Source organism: Seriola aureovittata, chromosome 14, assembly GCF_021018895.1.
Source record: "Seriola aureovittata isolate HTS-2021-v1 ecotype China chromosome 14, ASM2101889v1, whole genome shotgun sequence".
Classification (NCBI taxonomy): Eukaryota; Metazoa; Chordata; class Actinopteri; order Carangiformes; family Carangidae; genus Seriola; species Seriola aureovittata.
Genome location: NC_079377.1, coordinates 9,856,492 through 9,881,247, shown reverse-complemented (window position 1 = coordinate 9,881,247; position 24,756 = coordinate 9,856,492). Strand labels below are relative to the sequence as shown.

At 40.6% G+C, this 24,756-nt stretch overlaps 1 protein-coding gene across 4 annotated transcripts; it reads left to right on the top strand.

Annotated features, from left to right (window-relative positions):
* Nucleotides 1–330: 330 nt before the first annotated feature.
* golga4 (golgin A4) lies at nt 331–24,548 on the top strand. Of its 4 annotated transcripts, none has more exons than XM_056395179.1 (25): nt 331–536; nt 1,505–1,579; nt 3,208–3,309; nt 5,824–5,892; nt 5,993–6,319; nt 6,492–6,539; nt 6,644–6,700; nt 6,791–6,889; nt 7,303–7,453; nt 7,584–7,774; nt 9,071–9,154; nt 9,475–9,622; nt 9,715–9,875; nt 10,065–10,163; nt 10,270–10,425; nt 11,022–14,791; nt 14,955–15,076; nt 15,517–15,647; nt 18,335–18,421; nt 20,002–20,022; nt 20,195–20,263; nt 20,627–20,702; nt 22,542–22,639; nt 23,578–23,664; nt 23,814–24,548. In XM_056395179.1, the coding sequence occupies exons 1-25, from the start codon at nt 459–461 to the stop codon at nt 23,826–23,828; spliced, it is 6,321 nt and encodes a 2,106-aa protein (XP_056251154.1). In that variant the 5' UTR covers nt 331–458; the 3' UTR covers nt 23,829–24,548. The 4 variants fall into 4 exon arrangements, with proteins under 4 accessions (XP_056251154.1, XP_056251153.1, XP_056251155.1 ...); XM_056395178.1 differs by having other exon boundaries at nt 9,715–9,893; XM_056395180.1 differs by lacking the exon at nt 3,208–3,309 and having other exon boundaries at nt 9,715–9,893.
* The last annotated feature ends 208 nt before the right edge of the window (nt 24,549–24,756 follow it).

The window sequence follows — 24,756 nt, the reverse complement described above, 5'->3', positions numbered from 1 at the left end:
ATATTTAGCGTCTGAGAAATCTGAATGTGAAATAGAATTTGTTGTAATACCCCATCTTATTAAACTTTGCATAAAAAGTAATGCACAAATAAAACTAGAGCACCATCATGTAAACGTCATAAACCTTGCTGTGAACTACCAATAGACCACAGTTATAAAACATATGTAACTACAGTAATACCGGCAGGACCTGTAATAGCAGTGGGGGAGCGCTTTACTTCCTCCACAGGCGGCGCTCTAGCTAATTTAATCCGGACTGTGTCCTTTAACTCTGACGTTTCAGTTTTCCTCCACGTTGGCCGCACATGCGCAGAAAGCCCGGTCACCTGCTGGAGATCAGAAGCGAACAAGGAAGTCTCCCACTGAGGACTGGATGACAGGCTGAACTCAAACAAAATACATCTCCGCCGGATTGTAGTCATCTGCTCGTCAGCCCCTAACTACGTCGGCGTGACAAGATGTTTAAAAAACTGAAACAGAAGATAAACGAGGAGCAGTCACCGCAGAGGAATGCGCAGTCACCACAGCAGGCCCAGGTTGGTTGTTGTGTTGCTGTGAGCTAACAGGCTAAGCTAACATCTGTTTACACTGCTCAGGCAGCTAGCTGGGAAAGAGAGCTGTGGTTTCGCTGTCGTTACAGTTCATGCTTCCAAAAACATTGTCTAGTAATATCTCATTGACATAAGTTAATAAGCTGTCAACTTTTCTTAACTCGTTTTGTCAGTTGGCCTTTGTACTCTCTTGTAAACGTTAGCACAACGCTAAGTCAATTAGCTGCCTAACTCAGCTGTCAGCAGCTAGTAAGGTGCGTTCAGGAACACTTGTAACTGGTAAATCTCGTTGTCCCGGGTACAAAAAGCAACAACAGTCAACCAACCGTGGCTTCATAGCAGCCAAAACACTCAGAACGCTTATACTTAATTGACCTTAGACGATATGGGCGTGTCTGTTTTATGTTTCTTACACGGGCTGCATGTGGATGTCAGCTGTCAGCTTTATTTGACACATACAAGTACTGCCAGTGCCAAACACCTGCCATCGTAGAATGCAATAGTATAAGGATAGAGAAACCATTGCACAGATTTCAATGCGAAATGAAAGTAAATATCCAAAGGAAACACTGCCATAAAACTGTTTAATCTCGGGCTTAACGACAGTTTGCAGTGTACTGCTTGTGTTTATCGTAAGCCTGCTGGTCAGGTTCAATTGGCCCTTACTTGTCGTGGAAGTTAATTAGTCTTTCATATGGTTTCTTAATTGTTTAACTGTTGTCCTTTTAACTGAGCACAGATAATTTGGACTCTTCAAATCCAAAATTCACATCTCAGTGCCGTTTGCCAGACCTCCTTTGAAGCAAAGAGCAGTGTTATATTGATCCAAGACTTGAATTCTCAAAGTCTTGTTTGAATAAGAAAGAAGAGAATAGTTATAATTGTATTTAATCTTGGGGGAGGAATTATGTATTTTTAAAACAAATATATGTTACTTTATTTACTTTTAACAGATGGGCCTTGGTGACCGGCGCAGCAGCCAAACCCAGTTTCATCACGATGGCTCACCCTCTCCCAGTGACAGAGAGGTGAGCATGGTGTCAGCCTGTGTTAATATATTTATCTAATGTATGTGTAATATCTTTAAACTCAAGCTGCAGCCTGCACAGATGTCATGTCCTCTCCCCTGCTTCTGTTCTAATTTTCAGCACAGAGTAATGTCTCTGTCAGTCCTCAAAAATCTGTCATGTGTTTTGTTACGCTTCAAGTTCTCTCAATAACAAACCAGTGCATTTTGGTTACTGTGCCAAGTGAAAGTAAATCCATGACCAAGTAGCACACTCAGTTTTCAAAAAGTGTAGGCTATTGATAGTTTTCACTACTAAGCCTCTACTCTCTGCCCCCTATTGGTCACAGTTTGTTAATATAATGAAAGTTATGCACATTATTCCCTGCACTCATTACCCAGGCATATTTATTGCATTGTAGCTGTTCCATTACTTCAGGTGACAAATCTCTCACCATCGGGTCCTTATAATTTCATGAGAACACATGCACTGGAATAACTTTGTAATAATTGATGTTGTAGATCAATCAGCACTGTGATCTCATGATATACAGGTATGGTGTCTCAAGTTTTCCCTTCATTTAACTGCATGTATTTTCACATGGGACAATGAAGTCTAAATTTAGATTAAATTCAGGGCCTTTTTCTTTTTTTTTCAAGATCATTTGGGCACTTATTTTTATTTAATCTTATACAAACATAAACAAAGTATCAGTACATTAAATCCAAATATCATAATTTATTGACAACAAGTTACATTTCACAGTTGTGCTGAATCTGCTCACCTAAAGGAGATTCTCATTTGGAGGCACTGGGAAGGACATTTTAATGGTGGTGCACAGACTATATTTCAGCATGTGTATGAATAATTTATGTATCCTCCTCTGTGTTTTCTTTCTCGGGTGAGTTGTTGCAATATTTTCCCCCAGTGGATATGGGCAAGTCTATGCAAGACTTCTTTGATTCATTAGACAGAGGTAGGTTGGCCGTGAGGTTTGACCATAACCAATATGGATGATGCAACGTATGGTTAATACATCTATTTTAAAGCTTAAATATAGATGTTTACAGTCTTGGCTGTTTGATCTTTAGATCACAAAATGGGCTTAATTACTTATTCATGACGTTTTCTACACTGCAGCACTGGAATAGTGACAGTGCCTCTACTTATTCAGGTTGCTCTACTTTCTCCTTTTGTCCTTTGGAAGCAAAGATGGGTTGTAACTTGGGCTCATGTGCCCTCATTTAGAAGCTTCTTACCATCGCAGCATCTTTTTTCACTTCACGAATCTTTAACACTTTGACACACTCTGAAAGTGTTTAATTGATCAATAAGGCAGATTTAGCCTGTTTTTGATAGAATCATAACTTAAGACGACATACAGAGATGTCAAACTGTTATTCATGACATTAATGTTGATTGAGTGTTTCACTTTCCCGCTTTTCTTATTTTTCTTCCTATTTCATGTAGTCTCTCTCCCTCTGTCTCTCTCTCTCTACTCTCTCTTTCTCCATCCATATCAGTCTCTCTCGTCTGGCTAGACACTCCCTTCAGCGCTATTTCACTCTCATGGTGTTGTTTTTCTCATTGCTCTCTGTGTTCCTCTCCTTTCCCCACCTCTCGTCCCGTTACTGCACTGACGGGGTCAGATGCTGGCTGGGATGATAGCAGAGCCCGCTTTTCTCTCTGAGTATACTATCTTTGCTCTGGACCATTCAAAACGACCCAAAACGGCCCAGGTAGCCAGTGTGGTGAGTTTGTCCTCACGTCCTGTCTCCTCCTCCTCTTCCTCCTCCTCCTCCTCCTCCTCTTGCCCTGTTCCTTCCTCCCATCTCCGCGCCTTTGGGGAATCGGTAGAGGACTGTGGCCCAAGTAGGGACAGCTTGTTCCCTGCTCTCTGTCTCCTGTTTCCTTTGGATTTAGCAACAAGAAGGCATCTCATATCTAGGCTAACACTGCATCTCATGGGGTTCACACTGTGGGATAGAAGCTTGTGTGCTTTCTGCCATATGTTGGTTTATTGCCCTACTTTTCAGTTATTATGATCTGTCACAGAATTGAATATTGCCTCCTTGTCTTTAGGTGTCCTTAGTTGCTTGCCTTATAGACCCCCAACACCTTGTTATGTTGCCCGATGGCCTTTATCCCTTCTCCCCTCAAGTCTGTTTATTTGGAGAGTTAATGTTTTCATTATAGAAGTTATGAGCAGGCTGTTTAAGCAGTTGAAAAGTTTAATTGCCTGTAACTCTTCCAAGTAAACAAACAGACCATCGCACCTTTGTAGATCTCCTTGTGGAGCTTAAAAACTGGACGATGTGTGTTCACATGTGGAGGCAGCAAGAAGACTGGAGGAAAATAACATTTGATACAACTTAATATTCATCATTTTTGATATAAACAACAGAGTTTTTGCAGAAATTAAGCATTTGGTACACACCATTGCAGGGATATCAAACAGCCATATACCAATAATTTATTAATGCATACATTCATTTTGCCAACATTTTTTATGTCTGTTTAACGTCTAAGATATATTTAATGTATCATGCAGGTTGGCCTAAATTTTTTTCTTAGTTTGTATAACCTTTGTTGGGCTTATTACATTATTGCTTCACAGTTTGGAGGGTTTGAATGTGTTGTAGCTACAGATTGTGATCAACCATAAACATCTTAAATCTATCACAGTGTCTTCAACATGTTCCATCTACAGCTCGTCAAAATGTTATCAGCATGTCATTACATAATGTTCATTGCTGAATCCCATGATAGTAATTGATTGTTGATTGTTGATTTGATTTGTTATTTGTTATTTGTTATTTTATTTTATTTTATTTATTTATTTATTTTTTTAATGTTTTATTTTGGAGGTCCCACCTTGAGAATCTTTTGAGAGTCATTGTCATTCGACCCAAAACTTCATTCTCTTTAAATTCTATGCAACTGGTACTTTATCCAGGTAGTAGAATTGGCTACCATTGTGAGTCACAGTATTTTGCTTTGAAAACTTCTCTATATTTCGTTTATCATTTGTCCCTGTGAAAATGTGGATGGGAAGTGTTTAAGAATGCAGTACAGAAATAGAGGTACTCAATTCCTGGTTTCCTTGAGGCCTTCCTGAACTAGATCCCAATGAGTCATTGTCCAACCTTAAACAGTGACAAGCATGTAAGTGGGGTAACATACTGGATAAAGTAGTGAAAGAAGTCCATGAAATAAATGCTTAAGCGAGTATGTGCGTCCTCATAGAGGTGTGAGAGAACAAAACAGAACCCATTCCTAAAGACATTGATTCATAGTGTTTCTGGTGTTGAAAAGCACATGTGGTGCCTTTTGGTATCAACTTTGAATGAAGATTTTTCTTAATATCTCTAACACTTCAATATTTGTACTTCTAGATATTAACAATGAATGGTACAATTAGTGTTTACCTAATGACAAGTTAGCTCTGTGGTCCCCAACACACAAACACACAAACACACACACACACACACACACACACACACACACACACACACACACACACATTTATACATTCATGGAATCAAACAACTGCCCTGTCTACTGAGTATAATGACATAAATTTACTTATTTGGTGTTAAACTTTCACAGGCCTGGAAAAGTAACTAGAATACATTGCAAGCCATACTTCAGTCTGAGGCCTTTTTACAGAGGCCTGGGTTCAAATCTGACCTGGGCCCTTACAAAAAAAAAAGAAAAAGATCCAGCAGTGACTACGGGTCCAAGAAACAGGAAATAAATGTTGAATGTTTTGCACAGTAACTCAGAGGAAGGAGTAGCTCGGAGCTGGACAAGGGAGGAGAAAATTTACTTACTCGGATTCTGCTTCTAACAAGTCAACTAAACCAACTAAGCTGCTAAATGTTCACTCACTTCAGTTATGTCTTTGTGCTCTTGTAATACAGCTGCACACGGCCCTGCCAAGCATCTTTAATTCAAATGCCGGCTCTCCGACTTGACTTTAACTGTCTGTCTGATCTATCCTCATGGCTGTTCTGTAGATTCTAGTTTTAACCCTTTTTTTGTTTAATGTACAGTAGAGATGCCTTCTTTTTATGTATATAACCCCTCTGTTTTTTCCAAGTTGCATGAGGGTACCCATTGCCCCTGCATTGCTCCCAGCAATACTAATATTGCTCCCTCCAGAGTAATCAGGGAGAGCCACGCTGGGTGTGGATGACTAACTGGCCCAGGACAGAATCACAGGCGCAGCTTTCCTTTCTCTCATAATGTCCTTTTATCTGCAGAGTTCCTCTAAAGGACCAGGCAGGTCTCCTAGAGGTAGCATCAATGGCGATGGAAGTGCTTCTCCCCATGTATGTTTATTATCCTTTTTTTTTTTTTCCTACGTCAATGTTAAAATGCTCTTGACCATTCTTTGATTAGTTTATTTTTTTGTCTTGAACATCCTAACAGAGAGAAGAGCCACAGTCATTTGCCCAGAAACTGCAGCTAAAAGTTCCCTCAATGGAGTCTTTGATTCGTGGCGGTGCCAGTCGGGCAGAAAGCCTGTTCCGCTCTCCCTCTAAAGAGAACCTGGTCCGAAGCTCGTCGCGTGACTCCCTGACACCTTTGGGAGAAAACGATTCCCCGGGTGCCCCCACATATGATCCCCCTTCAGATATTGAGAGTGAGGCCGAGGAGCCACCAGGAAGCACAGAGTCCCTTTCCAAAGAGCAGCTGATGCACCGACTGCTTCGAGTGGAGAGGAGTCTGGGGAAATACCGAGGGAAGTACTCAGAGGTGAGAGAAACACAGGTCCCAAAGAGATTACAATGTTTAGTTTATTAACATGTTAATAGCACACAGCCATGCATATAACTACAGTTGCTTTGATGTCTTCTCATTCATGATTTTCTCTTTCTCTCTCCCTCTTTCTTCTTCTTTTACGTACCTCCACTTCCTCATCATGCAGCTGGTTACTGCGTACCGAACAGTACAACGAGATAAAGACAAAACACAGGTAATTTTGCTTGTATTTTATATTTATATTTATCTCATTAATCTTTTTCTGAACAAATGTAGAATTCTGAACTGATCACGTGTTCGTTTCTGCTCTCCCCTTAGGTCATCCTCAGTCAGAGTCAAGACAAAGCTCTCCGCAGGATAGGGGAGCTCCGGGAGGTACAGCTACATGTTATGAATGTTGTTGTCTCTCTAGGTCAGTATCGATTAAAGCTTTATGTCTGAGTGAACATTTTGAATGGTCTCTAGGAGCTTCAAATGGACCAGCAGGCCAAGAAACACCTACAGGATGAGTTTGATGCTGCGCTGGAGGAGAAAGACCAGATGATCACTGTCCTCCAAACACAGGTATGTGCAGTGGTATGTGAATGATAGACTGTCACTGTAGCCTTTTAGGGTTTACAAGTTACCTAAGTATCACTTCATGTTGCACAGAAATTCTGTCTTTTGCTATATGCTCCTTGAGAAATGTTAAAGTTTGACCTTAAAACTATACAATGATCACAAATTTTAATTTTATCAATATAAGTATAAAACCAACACGATGATACCTCTGCTCTGCCTCAAAACATAGTCAGGAAAAAAGGTGGTACTGTAGAGGTTAAAAAGAGCAAAAAATAATCACTCATGTTAATCTTTTGAGTATATTTGTCTCTGACCGTGCAATACTGTACAAATAAAAAAACATTAACGGTGAAAAAAAGCCATACAATAAATGCTAAAAGTTAAATATACAAAGTTAAGTTTGTTTTTCCTGGCAGGTTGCTCTGTTGAAGAAACGAGTCAAGGGGGTCTCTGATGGTGCTCCGCCACCTGAAGGTGAGGTCCCTCAGTCTGAAGATGCTGAGGAGTCTTCTTCTGCCACACAAAGTCCTTCTAAAGAGGGAGGATTAGAGCCTGAGGTCACTGAGGGTAAGAACACTTTTTATATATCTTTAGTTAGGAGGAGACTCAACGTGAAGATAACTGTGTGTGAAATGAATATGACATTTCTAGGGAACTAATGTAACTTTTTAACTAGTGTAATTTATTTTCTGGGCAGGAGAGGGCAACAGTGACCCAACCAAACTTATGGAGGCTCTACAGAAGCGAGTGAAGAGGCAGGAAAACCTTCTGCAGAAATGCAAGGAAGTAATGCGCGCACACAAGGAGCGGAGCGCCCAGCTGGGAAGTGAGAACGAAACTCTGCAGGAGCAGCTGCAAGAGAGACTGCAGGAGCTGGAGAAGATGAAGGTAGCCAACCTGTATTAACGACAATGATGGTGAAGTGTTGACCACATTCATATGTAATATTAGGCCATTTTCAGTCAAATTGACCCATAAATTTTAGAAATGATCTGATTATACACTGTGTCACTTTGTCAATAAAGTATCTTTAAAAAGACAAAGTGGCTAGATATTTCAAAGCAATTTCCTGGCCACAGTGTCTCACTAAAAATTGATGTTGCGGTTAACTGTAATTACGAAGAGGTTTCAAATGAAGCTGCGCTGAGATGCTGCGAATGAATGAAGCAGTTTGTTTATGTGGTGCTGCAAAATGTCTGCCAGAGTCTTTATGGTCCACTGATAATGTGACTCCATTATCTTAGTGACACAGTAGATTGCTGTGGTTCTCAGTGTCCTAACATCCAAATTCTCTGGCTACATCCCAGGACAAGGGTTCATGTCATGTCAGTGTGACATGACTGAACCATTGTTTTCATTGATTTCAAAACATTTTGTTTCAGTGGTATGATCGGCTTGTTTAGCTTGTCCATAGCTGCCCTGATGTTCTGCAGCGTAAGATAACAAATGTTTGTTGTCACAAAGACACTGTGATAACAGCCAGCTTGTCTGTGGCTGTATGTTGATTGACTTGCTTTCATTTGATGCCATCATTTTATGTTGAATCTGCACTTTGTTTGGGAGGGGGCCTTTTCCTGTGTCGGGAAAAGCAGAGGTTAACAGGCGTTTAGCCCTCTTAAGCAGCGTGAAGGCATTCTGTAACTGCTGGGCTGGGCTGTGCTCATCCTCTGCCTCAGACAAATATCCCATAAAACAGACCATGTGTCTGTGATTCCTGACCTTCAGCTCAAGGATTTTTGAATTCTTTATTTACTTCCTGGTTGAAAGACTATTGTGTCCTGTCTTGGCTTTTTTGTACATTCACAGTAAAATTTTACATTTCTCTGATTAATTCTATGTTTAACACATAGATCAAACAACTGAGACAGCATTTCCTGTTTCGTAACCACTGGTAAAACTGTGGTGGCACAGAGACATAGCAACTACATGCCACTGCTGCGAAACTGGGCTGTAATTTTGGTCAACTTGTTGGTTTAGCAGGGCTTGTGTACACGTTTGGTCGTTGGCTTGTGGGTGAGGCATCCTGGGTGGTACAGAAAACATCTCATTTTGAAGTTATCTGACCAAAGCATATACAGAATATGAGTCTGAAAATCAAAGATGGCCCAGTGTAAAGTCGCGTATTTGTCAGATGGAAATATGTGACAGTCTCATCTTTAATTCTGTCAAATGTTTTGTTTACAGGAACTGCACACAACAGAAAAGACAAAGTTGATCACTCAGCTGCGTGATGCCAAGAACCACATTGAACAGGTGGAGCAGGACAAGGTGGGTGAAGAGGTTTTTAGCCTTTGGTCCCGTCTTGATTGAAGGTCCTGCAGATTCAGTTTTATTAGAAAACTAGAAATGTTTTTTTCTCTCTGCCACTGAGTAAAGAAAGGACAGCAGCTCATGATATCTCTGTGAGGAACATTAAAACATTTTAAATAAAGACAATTACAGACACGGGGCTTGAATTAGGATGTAAAATACAGAGATGGTACTTATCAAATCAACATTTATTTCAGTGTGCAGGTATTTGGACAGATTGTAAAGTTTAATCGTTGATTTTCTTTTACGGCTGTTTATGACTGGTTGCTGGCTTGCAGGGAATGGTCATTGCTGAGACAAAGCGCCAGATGCATGAGACACTGGAAATGAAAGAAGAGGAGATTGCACAGCTACGCTCCAGGCTCCAGCAGGCTACTGCCCAGAAAGAAGAGTTACAGGAACAGAAAGAAAAGGCTGAGAAATCAGGTGAGTGGGATCCACTTCTGTTAGTGTCCAGGAAAAATGTCCCTTCAGAATGTACTAATAATGTTTTTTGTTTTTTTGTTTTTTCCCTAAAGCATTTGAAGAACTTGAACGGGCACTGGGTGTAGCTCAGAGGGCGGAGGAGGCCAGAAAGCAGCTGCAGGTTCAGCTGGAGGAGCATGTGAAAGAAGTTGAAAGGGCCAGTGAGGAGGAGAGGAAGAGTCTGCAGCAGGAACTGACACGAGTCAAACAGGAGGTGGTCACTATAATGAAGGTCATTCTGCAGAATAGTCATGTGTTTTCATTTTGTGTTTGATTTTTATTGACTTTTGATGCACTTTATTGACATTTACAATGTATGTGATGTTGTAAATTGTCTTTGAGTACACGAAAAAGCACTTTATAAATCAGATTTTTTTTTAATTATTATTATTAATTATATTAGAGATCATCAGAGGAAACGGTGGCTGGTTTGGAAAAACTCCACAGTGAAGCTCTGGCTGCTAAAGAAGCAGAGATAAGTGCCAGAATCAACAAAGCTGTGGTAGGTGCCAAATGTTTCCATTCATTTAATTTCGCAGCATAAACAAGTAAATCAGATGAAAAACAATCAATTTAAAGCTTTGATTTGACATGCTTGTGTTGCTTAGGAGGAGTGCAAGGAGGAGTTTGCCCAGTTAGCCAAGGACCGAGAACAGCAGGCCTCTCTGGCTCTGGAGGATGCAGAGTTACAGAAGACAGCTCTGAGGACAGAAGCTGAAAACAAGGTTAAAGAGATACAGCTGGAGTTGGAATCTGCAAGGACTGTGAGTTTTTTATTTATTTTTTTATTTTTTTAGTATTGCCTTTTTTTTTATTTAGTTACTTGGACAATATTGGACTAGGGCTGACTGAAAGCTTTATGGTTCAAATCTTTGTTCACTTCGATAATATTTGATGATCAAAAATAACATTTATATTATCTCATTTTGTGTGTTTATTTGGCAGCCTTTAAGCCTCTACAGAAAAGTGTATAAACAAATACACACACACATGTCCACAGATGGGAAGGTGACAGTGGATTTATTCATTGTCAAAGCACACTCACTGTACACACTTGGGCATATTTGACTGCAAAACACAAAAAATTTGGTTAAATTGCAAAGTAAAATTTTAGAAAATCAATAGATTGGAAAATTGTATTATACTATAGTGTGTTATGTTTTTTGTTTGTCTGTCCACACACATTCATGCCTTTGAATCTTTGAATATTTGGTGATAAATCTACGGTTTCTGCATAGTCCCATTGTTTTTAAAATATCTTAATTATCAAACAACTGTTTTTAGCTGAATTCTGTCTAATGAATTGCACTGTAGTGACTTTATAATATTATATAAAAAACCTATATGTATGTGATTGCAGAGAATATTAGAACTGGAGAGCTCTCAGGAGAAGATCTCACAAGATGGATCAAGTCAGTCCCATGAACTTTCCAGTCAGTTGGATGAGCTGAAGGATAAACACAAAGAGCAAATCTCTGCATTAGAAGAAAAGCACCAGGAGCAGCTGGAAAAGCACAAGGACACTCTTACCCAGCAGCATAATGCTGCTGTTGAGGAGCTCAAGGAAAAACACAGAGCTGAAGTTGAGACCCTTCTAAAGGACAAAGAGCTGCAGTTCCAAGTACACGTTGAAGACATGAACCGGAAAACATTAGAGAAACTGGACACAAAGCAGGCAGAACTAGAGGGTCTGTCCTCTGAGCTCTCTGAGGCTTTGACAAGTAAACAGCTTCTGCAGGAGAAGTTGGTGGCAGCTGAAGATGCTCAAAAGGATCATGAGAAGAGGTTTCAGGATCAGGTGGTAAAGCACAATGAAGAGCTCGCAAACATCAAACAGGAGCACAAGCAGTCACTTGGAGGGATAGAGAAAACTCTGAAGGAGGAACTTAATGCGTCAAAGATTGTTCTGAGGGAAAAGGAAAAGGAAATTAAAGAACATATCCTTAGAGAAAAAGCACTACAAGAGGAATCGCACTCCACCATACAAGAGCTAAATGTCAAGGTTAAGGAAGTGGAGGAGCTGCAGCAGAGTTTATCACAGTCCCAGTTGGAAAGTGGGAGCCTAAAGGAGTCTAATGCACAGTTAAGTAAGATCTCAGAGGATCTTGATCAATGTAGGACGGATTTGGCAGACTTGGAGCGTCAGCTGGAAGTTGCAAAGAATGACTGTCAACAAAAAGAGGAGTCACTTAAAGAACTACAGCAGCAGTTACAACAGACCAAAAAGGAGCTCTCGGAGCAGGAGAAGTCATTTACTGCAGAACGGAACACTAAGCATGAAGAACAGACACGTCTCAAGAAACAGCTTGATGATGAAAAAGCTGCCCATGAGAAGAAGATGAAAAACACTACAACTGAGTTGGAAAATAGGCTGAAATCACAGGAGACGAAAATGGAAAAGTTCAAGCAGAAGGCCAAAGAAATGCAGGAGAATTTTAAGAAAAAGCTTCAGCAGAATGAAGAGACCATGAAGAAGGAACTTGCAAAGAAGGAGACACAGCTTCAGCAGAAGGAGCAACAGGTTCAAGAGAAAATTCTTGAGATGGCCCAAAAAAGCTCCCAAGGCCTCAGCAGTGCAATGTCAGAGCTGCAGGACAACCATAAGGAAGAAGTGAAGAAGCTTCATGACACCCATAGGCATGAGATCGAGGAGCTGGAGCGTCATTGGCAGGAGAAGTGTGGACAGCAGGAAGAGGAAACAATGGAGAAACACTCAGTCACACTACAGGAGAAGGCACAGGAACTGGAGGAATTATCACAACAACTCGGCAGGAGCAGAGAGGAGAACGAACAAGTAATGTGTGAAATAAAGAATTTAAAGGAGGACCTGGCAATTCGAGAAACCACTGTGCAGAAGCTGCAGGAAGAGCTTAACGAAGCAGCGGTCAAGCTGGAAAGTTTGTCTCAGGGTGAAGCACTGCTGAAAGATCAAATGGAGTCAGTGGAGAGGAACCTTAACCAAGCTATGAATGAGAGAAACGCCCTCCAAGACAAGCTGAACACAACAGAGGAGGAGAGCAGAGAGAGGTTAAAGACTTTGTCAGATAAGTTGGAGGAAAGAGAGAAGCAGCTTGAAACACTGGAGGGTTCCAGATGTAAGGAAAGCGAGGACTTGCAGAGTAAATTTGAGGAAACCGCCATTCAGCTAAAAGCCAAGGAAGCGGAGTTACAGCAGCAATTAATTATGATCAGCAACCAAATGGAGCATTACTGTAAGGAGGTTCAGTCTAAAGTGGAGCGTGGATCTAATGAGCTCCATCAGAGAGTTGAATGTAGGGTGACAGAGCTGAACGATAGACTGCTCTGTAGTCAGAAAAAGGTAGGGCATCTCAAAAACGTTATCCTTACTAAAGTAGATAGAATTTGCACTTTAGAGGAGACTCTCCGCCAGCAGACTGAGGAGAATAAGAATCTATGCATTTCATTAGAACAGGCGACTGCTCAGGTAAATGCTCACTTGGAGCATATCAAAGCCTTAACACATGAGAAGGAGAATCATTCTCAGTCTATCAGTGAAAAAGTTCAAAAAATTGAGGAGCTGAGTGAAGCAAACCTAATCATATCAGATAGTGTGAAAACAAACGAGATGCATATCAGTGACTTGAAAAATCAGCTAGCAAATAGCATAAAAGAGAAGGAGGAAGCCATAAATCAGCTGAACCAGCAGTATAAGGAGGAGAGACAACAGGCCGCTCTTCAAACAAACGAGACCATTGAGAGATTAGAGCAGGGGAGAACGTCTGCATTAGAGCAGGCAGATGCGCTCAGGCACAGTCTGTCTGAGTATGAGAACAAGTTCACCCAGAGTGACAACACTATTACATCTCTGCAGACCAGGCTCGAAGAGCTGGAGCGTGAGATCTCTGAAAAGAACGAAGCTCTGCAGAGGCTGACAGCGAGTATTGACAATCAGTCCATCAGCAAGTCTGAGATGGACCAGGTGTTGAGTGAGAAGGACCAGAAAGTCAGCGGACTTACCTCGGAGCTGGAGGGCTGCATCAGCCGACTCAGCGAGCTCCAGGAGCAGTTAGCCTTAAAGACGAAAGAGTGCGAGCAACTCACAGCCGACCTCAAACAGCAGCACAGCGTCAGGGAGAGTGAAAAGAGAGAGTTGGTAGAGCAGCTGCAGCAGAGCCAGATGCAGTGCACTCAGAGCGGTAACTTAGAGCAGGAGATGGTAGGAAAACTACGCTCCCTCCAGGAAGACAACCAGAAGTGTAAACTGGAGCTTGAAAGTCAAAGGGAAGAATTTGAGAGGATGAAAGATGAGATTATCAAGAGCAAAGGGGAGAGTCTGAAGGAAACTGAAGAGAGGTTATCTGCTGAGAGTGCGCGGAGAGTATCAGAGCTGAAGAAGAAAGCTGAGCAGAAAATCGGTCAGATTAAAAAACAGCTGACCACACAGCTTGAGGAAAAAGAGCAGATCATCAAGGGCCTTCAGACTAGCTTGGAAGAACTCAAGACTAGTGAAACATCTGGCAAACATCACGCAGAAACTTTAGAAGAGAGAACGAAAACACTGGAGGAAGCTCTTGTCAAGCTTAAAGAGGAGCAGGAGAGACAACTCGAACAGATTCTGAGTAATGAGAAGCTTGAGAAAGAAAAGTCTTTAGAAGAATTGAAGAACATGTATGAAGAGAAGCTGTCCTTACTTCAGACAGATACAGCACAACAAGGAGAGCTCAAAGAAACCGAATCGGCACTACATGAATTCGAGGCGAAGCTAAAAGAAGCAGAAGAGCAGAATGGAAACCTTCTTGCTGAAATAAGTCGTCTGAAAGAAGAGATATGTGAGAAGGAAGCCCAGCTTGAGCAACACCAGGCGACTATCAAGCAGATCCAAAACCAATCAGAACTTGAGGCTGAGGTGAAGGTGGAATGTAGCAGTGTGCAGCAAACCAGGAGTGTGATGGCAAATGAAATGGAAAACCACTCTCCGATGCAGGAAGTAGACGGCGATTCTCCGGACTCTCTCAAGAACAAACTGAGTCAGGTGATGAACGAGAAAGAGAAAATCCACAAAGACTTCACCAGGTTACAGAAAGACATCAGATTACTGAGGAAGGAGCACGAACAAGACCTAGAATACATGAAGAAAGAGTTGTTAGAGGAGAATGAGAAAAAGCTGAAGTGAGTTCTTGACGTCAAGTTAATAATAATTTATAATAACACATTTAAATGAAAACTAACCTACATTTGTAGACAACAGGTTGCAATGAATTTGTTCTCTTTAAATGTTCGAACATGTGCTTTTCCTAATTTAATACATTTCCTTCACTTTCTGTTGTAACAGAGCCGAGTTGGAAGATGTGGAAATGAAGCACAATTCTACCATGAAGCAGCTCATGAGGGAGTTCAACACACAAATGGCCTTGAAAGAGAGGGAGCTCGATACAGCAGTGAAGGAAACCATTGGTGAGGCTGAAGAAGGTCATTCTCCATTAATCAAATTAAAATCACAAGATTTACTGCTGTGTCGTAAAGCAAGAGAGCTGAGTGATTAAAATCATTCTCTTTTGTTGTGGTCAAGTCATTTTAGTACATTACAGTCTACTTATATTTGCATCCTAATAACTGCCTTAAAATGGAAAATCAATGTGAATATGATTTTACTTTCATGTACAAAAATAGGGTGGAATAACTATATGGAAACATTTCGCATTTAATATTGACACTGGGTGGAACCAAATTAAAGAATCATTGCACTTGGAAACAGTTCATCTGAACTGCCATGTTTCCTTGTTTCCTCCATGGTTAAATCATGATACATTCCAGACGGGATGTGAGTGAACGGTTTGGAATATGAACTTAGTTTTATGTGCTAACTCTGGCTTCTTTCCCTTTCCTCGACACAGCGAAGGCCCAGAGTGTTGAAGCGGAACTCATCAGCAGCCATCGTGAAGAGGCCAGTGAGCTGAAGAAGGCGATTGCCCTGAAGGAGGATGATTTGCACAAAACTGTTCAGAAATATGAACAAGTAATACAGGTATTGTAAAGAAAAAAGAAACTGAAATAATAAAAAAAAGACATTTTATAGGTTTACTCTGGAAAGGAGATTAACCCCACCCACCATTTGGAAGCTATCACTGCACTAGTTGGCAGCTTAGTTAGTCTTAGTTTAAAGCAGCGGTTCCCAGCAGTCTTTGTCAGACATGCCTCACAGACCTGTTGGACGAACTCAAGTACCCTTCCTGGACACCACATGTCCACAGAGCACGTCATGCTCCAGATGTTTTTATATTAACTGATTTAAAACTGATCAGACATAAAGTATTTGAATATTATAAAAGTGGACATAATAGTGGATGTTATGATACATCTTCTCATACAATTGAACTGTTACTGTTTGCATTTTTACCACCTCGAGTGACAGAAGGTGGATGTTTCAATCATGTATCCATCACTGATTGCAATCGCAACTGTTTATGTATTACTCTTGGCAGTCTCTTCTATTTCAACTGTTTATTTTTTTCAATCATTCGTCCTTTACTAACCAACATTACTTTTACATTACAATTGTTTATCTTTCTTTTACTTCAATATCTCTGCTCGCTTGCTAACTAGTTTTCACACACTGTTAATCACAACATTATTCAGGTGTTATAGCTTACATAACGTGGATGTATTTTTTAGAGATCGACCGATATGGTTTTTTCAGGGCCGATACCGATACCGATTATTAGTAGTCAAGGAGGCCGATAACCGATATTTGGAGCCGATATTTATTTGCAATAAAAGGGAAAATATTGGCGTGAAAATTTTGAATAATGGAAAAATTCCACTTAACTTTGTTCAAATGCCTTTAATCATATGTTTATTTAACAGCTTTTCAGATTTGCAACATGTTAAAGTTTTTTTTTTCTTAGACAATAGATATCTTTGTTTTAAAATTCTAACAAAAAATGCAGGGAGCTCCCAGGCTCAGCAGCATGTCTTATAAAGTTAAATGAAAACTTAAACAAATAAATAGCTCACTAAAGTTTTCTACAGTAAATAAAGTTTTCCAAAATTTCAATATAACTGAAATGTTAATCTTTCACTTATCTTTGTTTTAAGTTCAAACAAAAACAAAAAGTGCAAGGAGTTCCCAGGGTCAGCAGCATCTCTTATAAAGTTAACTGAAAATTTAAATAAATAAATAAATAGTTCCCTGAAGTTTGCAGTTTGAAGAATGCAGTTCATGTAGGCTTTATGATGCAGTTACATTATGTCTTAAGTCTTGAACAGCAATATCCTGCTCCTCTCTACAAGAAACTATCAAAGACAGCTTCAGGACACACTTCATCTAACAATATGTCATTTTCTGCTGCTTGGGATCTCTCAATCAACACAGAAAAAGGTAAAGTACTTGGTAGTTAAACAGCCATTATTGCCCTACAGTTTTCTCTCAGACAGACGGTACTTGCTGTCAGTTTCTGCAGCTTCTCATGTGGCTTACACAAACACACACACACACTATTCACTAGCCATCCCCTCAACGTGCTTCCCTGCAATCTCTCTCTCTCTCTGTGTCTCTCTTTCTCACACACACTTCTTACTTTTATAACTATTTCAGTATCAATGTTATCAGTAACCTTGTTTCAAGGGATTAAACACTAAATAGCCTAAAGCATCTTCACTTTAATAATCAGTGTTTATCGTAGGAACAGACAGCTGCCGCCAACGTCTTGGGCCTCACAGTAACGTTAGTAGTCGTGAGTTGTAGAGTTTCTCATGTGACTTCCACACAAACACACACTTTTCTCTACCATAACAGACATTCTCCCCATTGCTACAGTCTGCTGAGCATCTAGAGCCGCGGACCGATGGGTTAACGTTACGCTAAAAGCTAACCAGCCTTCACCTCGACGGGCTTCCCTGCAATAAAACCGGACATATCGATATTATCAGCAACCTTGTTTCAAGTGATTAACAGGCACGTCTGGAGGGACTGCGAGCAGCAGAGCTGCCGCTTATGTTTATATAACGTTAATGGGCTCACAGTAATCTTACTAGTAGTTGTCAGTTGTAGAGGACTGGGATTTTTATTACAATTTCGGGAAACTCTGCTGCCTTAACTTACCTTCAAAACAAGTATTTGCTCTCCGGACCTTCTCCACCGTGTGTGTAAGGACTGTTCATGCACCGCTTACACTGCTGATTGGCTGTTACCGTGGCTCTGCTTGTAACCAATCAGATGGTGCTGTGGGTGGGACAATGCTGGCGACAGAGTAGTGACAGCAGACAGAGAGGCGCGGCTGCATCATAGCCAAAATAACCCAGTTTTAAATTGATCTCTTATCGGCTGTCGAATTTTAAAAAAGGCCGATGCCGATATGCGTCAAAATGCTGAATATCGGCGGCGATAATCGGCCCGGCCGATAATCGGTCGATCCCTAGTATTTTTTTCAAGAAATCATGAATTCATAAATATTGCCCCACAATCTTTACACATATCCTCCGGCGAGCCTCCACCCTTTGGGAATCATTGGTCTAAAAAGAAAAAACTTGACTTAATCATCAATGGACGCCTGTTTGAAATTCAAATTGCCTCAGTTACTGTCTCCAAACATAATTAAGAATGGGAGGTCTGTAATAAGGCAGTGACTTGACCAACATAGTTGAGTTGTGATGCTGAGATGACACATAGGAAATGACTCAATCATTGTTATTACTGTATTCTTTTTTTTCCAGAGTCGAGAGGAGGAGATGGGAGACAGAGTGTGGCAGGTTCAGAAGGAACTGGAGGAGTTGCAAGCGAGGAGCCATGGCACTTCTGAGGTACAAACCTGTCTGACCTACTGTACATATTCACCAGGTCATCACACATCTGTGATTGGTGTTTCAACTGGTCGATCTACTGGGGACATTTTACCGTTTACGCAGGTGTAGAAATTCATACCTGCGGCTATTAAAGCCCATTATATACGAGACTGGAGATTTAGATTGAATTTATATAGTGATTCTGTTGAAGTCATAAGTCACTTCACAGAGGCTGCATGAAATAACAATGCCTGTATGAACTCACCTTTTTTCAGTTCCCTTCTGGGACAGGCTGAAGTCTGATGGAAGCATTACTAGTTTTGAATGACGGCTTAATCCGGATACATTATTGTGTCAGTGCCACAAGGCCCTTTCAGTTACCTTATTATTTGAAAGTTCACATCCAGGTTAACAGACTTAGCAGTTCTCAGTTGTCTTTTCCTTTGTCTTGTTTCGTAATTGAAGGATTTTGTCTAAGAGCTTGGGGACAATTTGCTTACATACTTTGCTCTGATCAGTGTCTCGCTCCAGTCGTGTGGCTTCCCTCCAAAGCTCACCGGATGCTGTGAAGCTCGTTTGATTCACTCAGGAATGTTCTGCTCGGAAAACAGAGATTGTGAGGCAGCAGCCAGCCTCAATCCCTGTTCTCAATTATCATCATACGAGGTGATTCTAGGCCTTAGATTTATGCTACACCAATACTCACATGCAAGATGTGCTTACTGGAAGGGGGCCATATAGAACAAATGTACTCCTGAGAGATGTTTTACCCAGGTGTTGAGGTGCCATGAGACCCCTGCGCTGATTCTTCTACCTTTACACGCATGTCCAGATGCACACAAACACAAAGAATTATGCTGCGCTCTGCTGCATTTTTCCCTGGTGAGGTAATAACTTTATGGGTGGATTGTATGGGTTTATGCTCTGGGAGGCCTTTCCTTACTACGGGCCTCACAAGCCATTCTTCATTTAGACAGTGGGTCAGTGTGTCTCACAATAGAGACTGCACTCTTTTCACAAGTTCACATACAGACTGTGCAGAACAAACGGGTTATGAAGTGTCATTTACCATAAACCGGCTTCCTCCACCTGTATGTGGCTCCCAAACAGGTCACAGGTACATACGTAATATAGTGGGCACTGTAACTTTTCGAAAATTACTGAAACAGGACAAAATTGCCTGCTTGGTGGGAGCTATTTTCAGCGGTGGATTAATACTCATTTGGTTCTCTAACCAGTGTTGTGTAAGTGAAACTGATCCAAAATAAACTACAGTGCCCACGTTTAAGGTAATGAGGGAGCGTGTCAGTGCAACTGTGTGTCTCACTGATGTGTTGTAATAGTGGCGCAGAGGAATAAGATACATCGGGCTTTTGTAGGTATGATTAATTTATTGTTGGTTTTTCCTGGTATTTGTTGACTAAAAGAAAAACAGTACACTTGTCCTTTTAAATGTAAACTGAAGTTTATTCAATTGTAATTATGCAATAACTGACTGAATGTTTATATGATTATGTACACTGTTACCACACTTATATCTTGTTCATTCTTTTCTAACATACATTATCTTCCCTTTTATCTTATTCATTCTGGCACAGATGAGCGCAGAAGAACTACAGGTATGTTTCCTGGCTCCACTTTCACTGTTTCATGAGTCACATCATTGTAGCCTACTGTAAAACAGCTGTTTGATCAAGAAAACATGCATCGTTGATCGGCACATAATATCTGTGCATTACGTGTTCCTCCTTCCAGTTCTCATTCACATTAATGCTCTGTCCTCTCCCTCAGGCTCAGCTCGCTGAGAAGACAACATTGCTGAGCGAGGCTCGCCTGAAGGAGCAGGGCTTTGTTGAGAGAGTGAGTGTCGAGACCGCGTGTGTGTGTTCTTTGCTGGGGACAAGTGAACAGCAAATCCCATGCAGTGTATTCCCAGGATTCTGTGGCCCCCAGCAAGAGCAGCCATTGCTCTCCTGCTGCATCAACTTAATTACACAGCACATCTGTTTACATTTGGTTTAACCCTATAAACAATCAGAGCAACGCCTCCCACAGTTTTTCTCACACACATCGTCACTCTCACAAACATGCCCAAAAGATGACCAACAAACTGCTTATGTCCAACCCAACAATTAAGCTAATACATAGAATTAACCCACCAGGGTCAGATAAGAGTTTTTATTATTAATTTGGTGCATGCTTGTGTGTGTTTCTCCACGGTAGATTCACTCGCTTGAGGACAAGATGAAATGCTTCCACCGAAACACTGTTGTAACTCATCTCGGGAGCACATTCAAAGGTAACATTAACACCATGAATCACTTAGTTCTGCTTTTCGAACCAATTTTCTTTGAGATTAGCACAACAAAGATGCCATACATAATGCTTGACCTGAGCACAGTGTCATGGGAAGGTGTAACATAAACTACATACACCTACAGTAAAATATAGGTTACCTTACTTTTTTTCTTATTGTAACATGGATTTTATACACATAACATGTAAATACATATATTGTGTTAACATGACTTTTATAGTTATTCTACTCTTTAAAATAATCTGCCAGCACACACATCACTTTGTGGATCAAGGCTGGGACAAGAGATGCAGACCTGAATAGTGTGTGATGACGTGAGTGTGTGTGGTCTGGTTTAACTATGCTATTGAGGACATTTTGGCCAACTAAGTGTGATTTTAGGCTTACTGGTTAAGATTAAAGCCGGGGTTATAATTAGGGTTTGGTTAACGTTAGAGTAAGGGTTAGGGTTAGACATATAACCACTGTGGTTAAAGTCAGGGGAGGCCTCTCAATGCAGTATACCATAAGTATATCATAAACCGAAGTGTGTGTGTGTGTGTGTGTGTGTGTGTGTGTGTGTGTGTGTGTGTGTGTGTGTGTGTGTGTGTGTGTGTGTGTGTGTGTGTGTGTGTGTGTGTGTGTGTGTGTGTGTGTGTGTGTGTGTCCTCTTAGACCTTCCTGGTGTAATAAAGAGAATCTGCTGTCAGAAGGGGGGTGGGGGGGCGGCGGTGAAGAAGCCATCCTTGGATTTAATGGGTTTTGCAGATCGTGGTCTTAATGTTTCCCACACAAGACCCTGCAGCACACAGACTTCTCAAATCCTCCATATCCAGAACACATACTATATCCCAGCTAATGCCTGCTCTATACTGAATTTCCTTTGGACTGCTGTACCTATCAGTGAAAGTGTCTTCCACTCATCTGTTGAGCCTACTTAACCCACCCAGAGCTGCAGGTTTCAGGTAGAGGGCTGATCACAAGGCCGTTGATAACTGGTTTCAGGTCTGTTGCGCTGTGATTTCTGGCATGGTAGCCTCAGCCGGGGCAACATGAGGTCAGGAGGACAAAGGCTAGGGGATTTATTGGTGACACATTACTTCATGGCAGAGATCAAAGAGTTGTTTGCACTTCTCTATCACCTTTTCCTCTCCTCCAATCACGTGGTCGCATACAGGCACATTTGGTGTTGTCTGAATGATTATTCCAGATAAGCAGAGAGCGAGTGGGTGTTGTTCCATATTGAAGACCTACTGGGGATCTTTCAGTTGTAGACACAGAAGCCTAAGTGTTACCAGCCTGTCCAAGTTGTAACACAGATTTTCCCATTCATAGTTTTCAGAGGGATAATGGTATTATAGCTTCGGGCGGAGAATTAAAACCTTTTTTCCTAGACACTTGTGGTATTAAAGTGCTCATGCTGAGCCTCGCTTTTCTTTCCTGTGCTTGTAGTTGTTGCTTAATTTGAACCTATACCTGTGCAGAGAGAGGTGCTGTATTTGGTTGCTAACACAAACATGATGCTCTAAGTTGCACAGCTGGAGAATTTTACAGTGAACTATATGCTAGTATCACTTTATTTTTTTTATCTTGTAGCAAGTTTTTTAAATTTGTTTATGTATATGTGTATATATAATATCTCAATCTGTCATGATACATTAACTTTTTTACAAGCAAGACATGGTCGGAATAGTAGAGTATTTCACACATACTACCTAGTCCCCCTAATTTATTGACTACTTAAAACAGTTACATTTGTAATAAAATATTATTTGAATATGACAGTTTATTATTATAATTAAATGGTTGTTGCTTGTTTTTTTTTTTTTTTTTTTTTTACAGATCCTGGATTCAACAGCACTGATGCGCTGTCAGAACCCACTGAGATGGAGTACCTGAGGAAGGTGTTGTTTGAATACATGATGGGACGGGAAACAAAAGTATGCTTTTCTTTTTTTCTTTTTTTTATATTGTTATACATAAAAAATTGGATTTTTCAGTTATTTTCTAATATTTCAGAATGCCAGATATTGGATCTGTCTCCATCTTGATTAATGTTTGATGGCCACTAAAGCCACAAGGAACAACCACTGAAAATACTATAATAAGTTTGGGACTTCATCATTTAATTCCTGACAAAATGTGATTATGTTGTATTTTATAAACATATAATGTTGTCAGGAAATGAAACTCACATTGAAATGATAACTGACGATATCAGAGATTCAGTCCATCCCATTGTTTTAGCGGTGAGCATTAGACCGTTTGGGGAGTCATGTAAAAGTCATGTTGTGTCCAGTCTTCTTGAGTAAAATTAACAGTGCTCTCCCTAATTAACAGTGCTGATGACATGGTCCTAAAGTCAGCGGGATTTTCCCTGCTCCTCAGCAAACAGTTAGTCTTTATGACAACATGGCAGACCTCCCCAGTTTGGAGGATGTCCCCCAGGCTGCCTGCTAGTACATGCATCTTGCATGACGCAGATTTGCCATTCAAAGACATGCTGGCCTTGTTTAGCGTTAGTTGAGCGGTTAGGTTTCCTACACAGCAGCTCTGTTTCTGATTATCCTCTGTGTTTATGGGGAAATGCATGCACCCTGGCAGATGGGCCTGGAGTTGATTATGCAGATAATGTTTTTTTTCCCCTCTCTCTCTTTTTTTTTGGTCTTGTAGGGCTTAAATTGTCTCAGAACAAGTTTGATATGATTGGATCATAGTGTCAAAGGGTAAAGGTGATTTTGAAATGATAAATGAAGATGAAGAAATGCTTGACACTGAACACCAAAATAAAAAAATAAAACAAATGTTAAGAATGAAGTTCAGATTGCTGATTGTTATTCTGTTACTTTTTTATTTATTTTTTGCTCCTCATCTGCAGACAATGGCAAAAGTGATTACCTCCATGCTCAAGTTTCCTCCAGACCAAGCGCAAAAGGTTTTGGACAAAGAGGATTCAAAACCGATTGTAAGCATCTGTTTACCTGCTGAGGAAACTTTGATGAGCTCATTCACTGAACTCACCTCTGCCCTGTGCCAGTTAAAAACATATGAGTACAATTCTTCAGTGACAAGCGCCTGACTAATTGAATTAATGTCATATCTGTCCCTGCACAGCCTTGGTTACGATGAGTGTCTGAATGACTCGGGTACTTTTGGATGAAAATGTGCTGCTGCTGCTGCTGAAGGGGAAGACTGCCATGGATTTGATCGAGCCCTTCTCTCTGCATTTCTTGTCTTTGTTGTTGTGTGCGTGTGTGTGTGTGTGTAAGAGTGAGGGGGTGTTTGTATGTGTGTATGAGCACGCAACTGGGGCATAAGTTTTTGGTGTGTGTGTGTGTGTGTTGTGCAGTATGCGTGAATATATGTAAAGGTATGAGGGAATTCTGAGAGAATATGCCAGAAACACAAATCTTCCATAAATCCAGTTTTACTTTGAAATTAAGTTTATTAATTTATATATTTTAGATGAAGATAAATGGTTTTCATTTTATGTTAGAATGTGTTCATACAGATTGGCTTGTGCAATAAATGATATCACTATCATGTATTGATGCTGACGGTCAGTTGATTTATAGGTTTCTGTGTTGTGCTGTTGTCTGAATCACTTCCTCTGTAAAACTGTAAACGACCCTTTAACTGTGCACTTGCACCACATTAAGATACTGGCCTCTGGACCTTGTTTGTTTAACACAGCTTTTCTATGCTTTATATTTTGTCACTGACACTGGCATAGAAACCCCAAAACACAAAACTGTAAATTGTACGATGATAATTCAAACTGTACTATAGGGCACTATATGACTTGCTATACATTTTCAGACTAACAAATTAAATCTTATTTACAGAACACCTTTTGTCACTTCTTTATCCTTATTATCTTACAGTGTCTTAAATGTTAAATCCAATCACTTATCTCGTTACCTGTTTTCACATTGTTTAGTCTGTCCAACAGAGGGTAAAGTTTGATAACATCCTGTTGAAATAGAGACATGTGGAATGCAGACATCACAACAAATATAGGTTTTCAAGATCCTCTTGGTCGAGGGTTACCCTAACC

Bases quoted from the DNA above. Each gene is read 5' to 3' on its own strand.
- golga4 (XM_056395178.1), top strand. From the start codon at position 459: ATGTTTAAAAAACTGAAACAGAAGATAAACGAGGAGCAGTCACCGCAG. The intron at 7,775-9,070 runs GTAGCCAACCTG...TTTTGTTTACAG, and splicing joins AGGAGCTGGAGAAGATGAAG to GAACTGCACACAACAGAAAA. The intron at 10,426-11,021 runs GTGAGTTTTTTA...ATGTGATTGCAG, and splicing joins AGTTGGAATCTGCAAGGACT to AGAATATTAGAACTGGAGAG.